The sequence below is a fragment of the Callithrix jacchus genome, chromosome 8, assembly GCF_049354715.1.
Source record: "Callithrix jacchus isolate 240 chromosome 8, calJac240_pri, whole genome shotgun sequence".
Taxonomy (NCBI): domain Eukaryota; kingdom Metazoa; phylum Chordata; class Mammalia; order Primates; family Cebidae; genus Callithrix; species Callithrix jacchus.
In genome coordinates, this window is record NC_133509.1 from 54510825 (window position 1) to 54514254 (window position 3430).

The 3430-nt window shown below is 36.0% G+C and overlaps 1 protein-coding gene across 1 annotated transcript; it reads right to left on the bottom strand.

The window, feature by feature from the left end:
- Positions 1-1073: 1073 nt before the first annotated feature.
- LOC100391852 (olfactory receptor 4Q2-like) lies at positions 1074-3430 on the bottom strand. Its single transcript, XM_009005865.6, is given in 2 exon segments — positions 1074-2678; positions 2680-3430. Coding segments are annotated over 2 exon segments (939 nt in total). The 5' UTR covers positions 3420-3430; the 3' UTR covers positions 1074-2479.

Here is a 3430-nt window from a genome sequence, read left to right on the forward strand (position 1 = left end):
TCTCTAGTGAAAAATGAACTGGATAATGTATTTATGATTAATTGCTTCAATTCTACTAAAGTTTGATCAATTACCTCTTCCTTGGTAGTACACGGATTAAAATACTGACTGAATTCAAACAGTGATCTCTGATTCCATAACTAAGTTTCTATAAATGAATTCACACTATTTATAGTTGCTTCTATTATCAATTTGGCTACTTGCCTGCTCAATATTGTCATATCTATCAGATTTATCTGACAATAGTGCTACTATTTCCATGGGGGCTTTGGTGTGTGTCATTTCAACCATTGTGGAAGACAGTGTGGCGATTCCTCAAGGATCTAGAACCAGAAATACCATTTGATCCAGCAATCTCATTACAGAGTATATACCCAAGGGATTATCAATCATTTACTATAAAGACACATGCACACATATGTTTACTGCAGCACTATTTACAATAGCAAAGACTTGGAACCAACCCAAATGCCCATCAATGATAGACTTGATAAAGAAAATGTGGCACATACACACCATGGAATAATATGGAGCCATAAAAAATGAATTCATGCCCTTTGTAGGAACATGGATGAAGCTGGAAGCCATCATCCTCAGAAAACTAACATGGGAACAGAAAACCAAACACCGCATGTTCTCACTCATAAGTGGGAATGGAACAATGACATATGGATACAGAAAAGGGAAAATCACACAATGAGGCCTATTGGGGGTGGGGGAGAAGTGGAGGGAGAGCATTAGGACAAATACCTAATGCATGCAGTGCTTAAAATCTAGATGACAGGTTGATAGGTGCAGCAAACCACCATGGCACATGTACACCTATGTAACAAAGTGGCACATTCTGCATGTATATACAAGAACTTAAAGTAAAATAAGATAAGATAAAATAAAATGAAACATTTGATGAATTCTTGCATCTTTAACATCTCTGAAAGTATTTTCTATGGCTCAATGAAAATTTTACAAGTTATTTTTAGCAAGTATGAAAAAGAAAACCACTCTAAAATATTTCTTCTGTAGTCAATGCCACATATATGAGAAAAGATATGGAAACCTCCTGCATTTATTTAACACATTTTTGTCCCAATTTCATTTATTTTATTTTAGGTATTTAAGTTAGTTTTGGAAATAAAAAGATACCAAAGATAAAAGCTCAGTCATTAATACATTTACCAAACCTTGTTGGCATCTGTCTTTGTCACACAGATTTGTTGCTAAAGGTGCTTTAAAACCCAAAGACTACAAAAGCTGTAAGAATGAAAATATTTCACATTAATTTGTATTTTATATTTTTGATATTTCACATTAATTTGTATTTTATATTTTTGTTCAGTTGTAAACTTGAATGTCAATTAAAATTTTTATCTTTGATTACAAAGATTTGGTAAACAGTAAACAGGCCTATAAGTTTGTCTTAATACAACTTAGGATACAACTACTGTCAGTGTGGGGTTTTTTGATAATGATGATGATTATAGTAATTTAAAATAAACCTTCCAATAATTGACAAATGTGAAAATGTCATGAGCTCATTTCTATACGCTTTCAAGTATCCTGCACAAACTGGCAGATCAAACTGCTGTTGCATTATGGGAAATTGGCCGGTTTAGAACTTCAGCTTCTATACCCTGTATCACTGAAAAAAATCAACTTTAATGAATAAATTATTATTGAACTGTGCTATGAGATGGGAACCATAGTAGACACATTCATGTCTGTTTTCATTTTCATCTTCACATCAGCACTAAGAGGTACATATCATTTTATGCATGCTACATATGAGGAAATTAGGGCTTTAATACTTTAAAAAATTCTGGTTTACATGGATTGTAATTCAAAAAGGGATATTTGAACCCAGAATATTAGGCAACTGCTCTTTCTACTGTGTGTAATACAGTGATGAAGCTAATATATCCAATTAACTTGTTATATAGTCATAAATTAAATTCACTCTAATACATCTAACTGATATTCTCTTAAACATGTAGAGAAAGAAATGCATGTAGGTTGACTGCAGATAGCTACAGATGCTCCTCAACTTATGATGGGCTTATGTCTGAATACACCCATTGTAAGTTGAAAATTCTGTAAGTCAAAAATCTATTTAATAAACCTATCCTACTGAACATGATAGCTTAGCCTAGCTTCCCTCAAACATGCCCAGAACACTTACACTGGTCTATAGTTAGGCAAAATTATCTAACACAAAGCATATTTAATAATAAAGTGTTGAATGTAATTTATGGAATGCTGTGCTGAAAGTGAAAAACAAAATTGTTATATGAATTCCCAAAGTATGGTTTGTGCACCATCTTAAAGACAAAAAAAAATGGTAAGGTGAATCATCATAAGTCAGGGACCATCTGTAGTTAAAATAAGCTAAAATTGAAGAGAAACTAGGCAACCACTTTCTAACTCATTCAAAAAGGAAGTATTTTAACCTGATTTTCTATTTTCAAAAATTCACTTCAATGTCTCATGCCTCCTGCTTTCTCCAAGTAAGTCCAGTTCTGACCCAGAGCTTCTGCATGGCTGACTTTACCTCTTTGTTCCGAAGTGTGTAGATGAAGGGGTTTAGCATTGGAGTAATAACCTTGTAGAGTACAGACACCATCTTGTCCACAGAAAATGTAGAGAAAGGATGAGGATAGATGAAACTACAGGGTCCAAAAAAGTGTTACCACCATAAGGTGAGAGGCACATGTGGAGAGTGCCTTTCGCCTTCCCTCCTTGGAGTGAATCTTGACTAGGATAGTGGTGTAGGAGGAAATCAGCACCACAAAGGAGCTGGTGGAGATCAACCCACTGTTAGATACCATGAGCAATTCAATGACAAAAGTGTCAGCACAGGCAAGTTTGATGACAGGGGGAACATCACAAAAAAAGTTGTCCACCTGATTTGGCCCACAAAAGGGCAGACGGATAGTGAGAATGGTCTGGACGGTGGAGTGCACAAATCCTCCCATCCAGGAGGCAGCAACCAACACACAGCATAATCCCCGACTCATGACAGTGGTGTAGTGCAGGGGGTGACAGATAGCAACATAGCGATCGTAGGCCATCACTGTGAGCAGGAACATCTCAGTTGCTCCTACAAAATGCAGGAAGAAGAGTTGTGCAATGCATTGGTCATAGGAAATGAGTTTTTCATGATTAAGGAAGTCAGCCAGAAGCTTAGGGGTAGTTACTGTTGAATAACATAGGTCCAGAAATGAGAGATTGCCAAGAAGGAAATACATGCCTGATGAATTCAGGTATTTATCAGATGCCACTGTGATCATAATGAGAACATTGCCAACCCAAGTGGACACATAGAAGAAAAGAAATAGTACAAATAGTCCTGCTTCGATAGATGATGTCTGTGAGAAGCCTGACAAGAAAAATTCTCTCACCACTACTGTTTGGTTTTCATCCATTTGACCTGGGT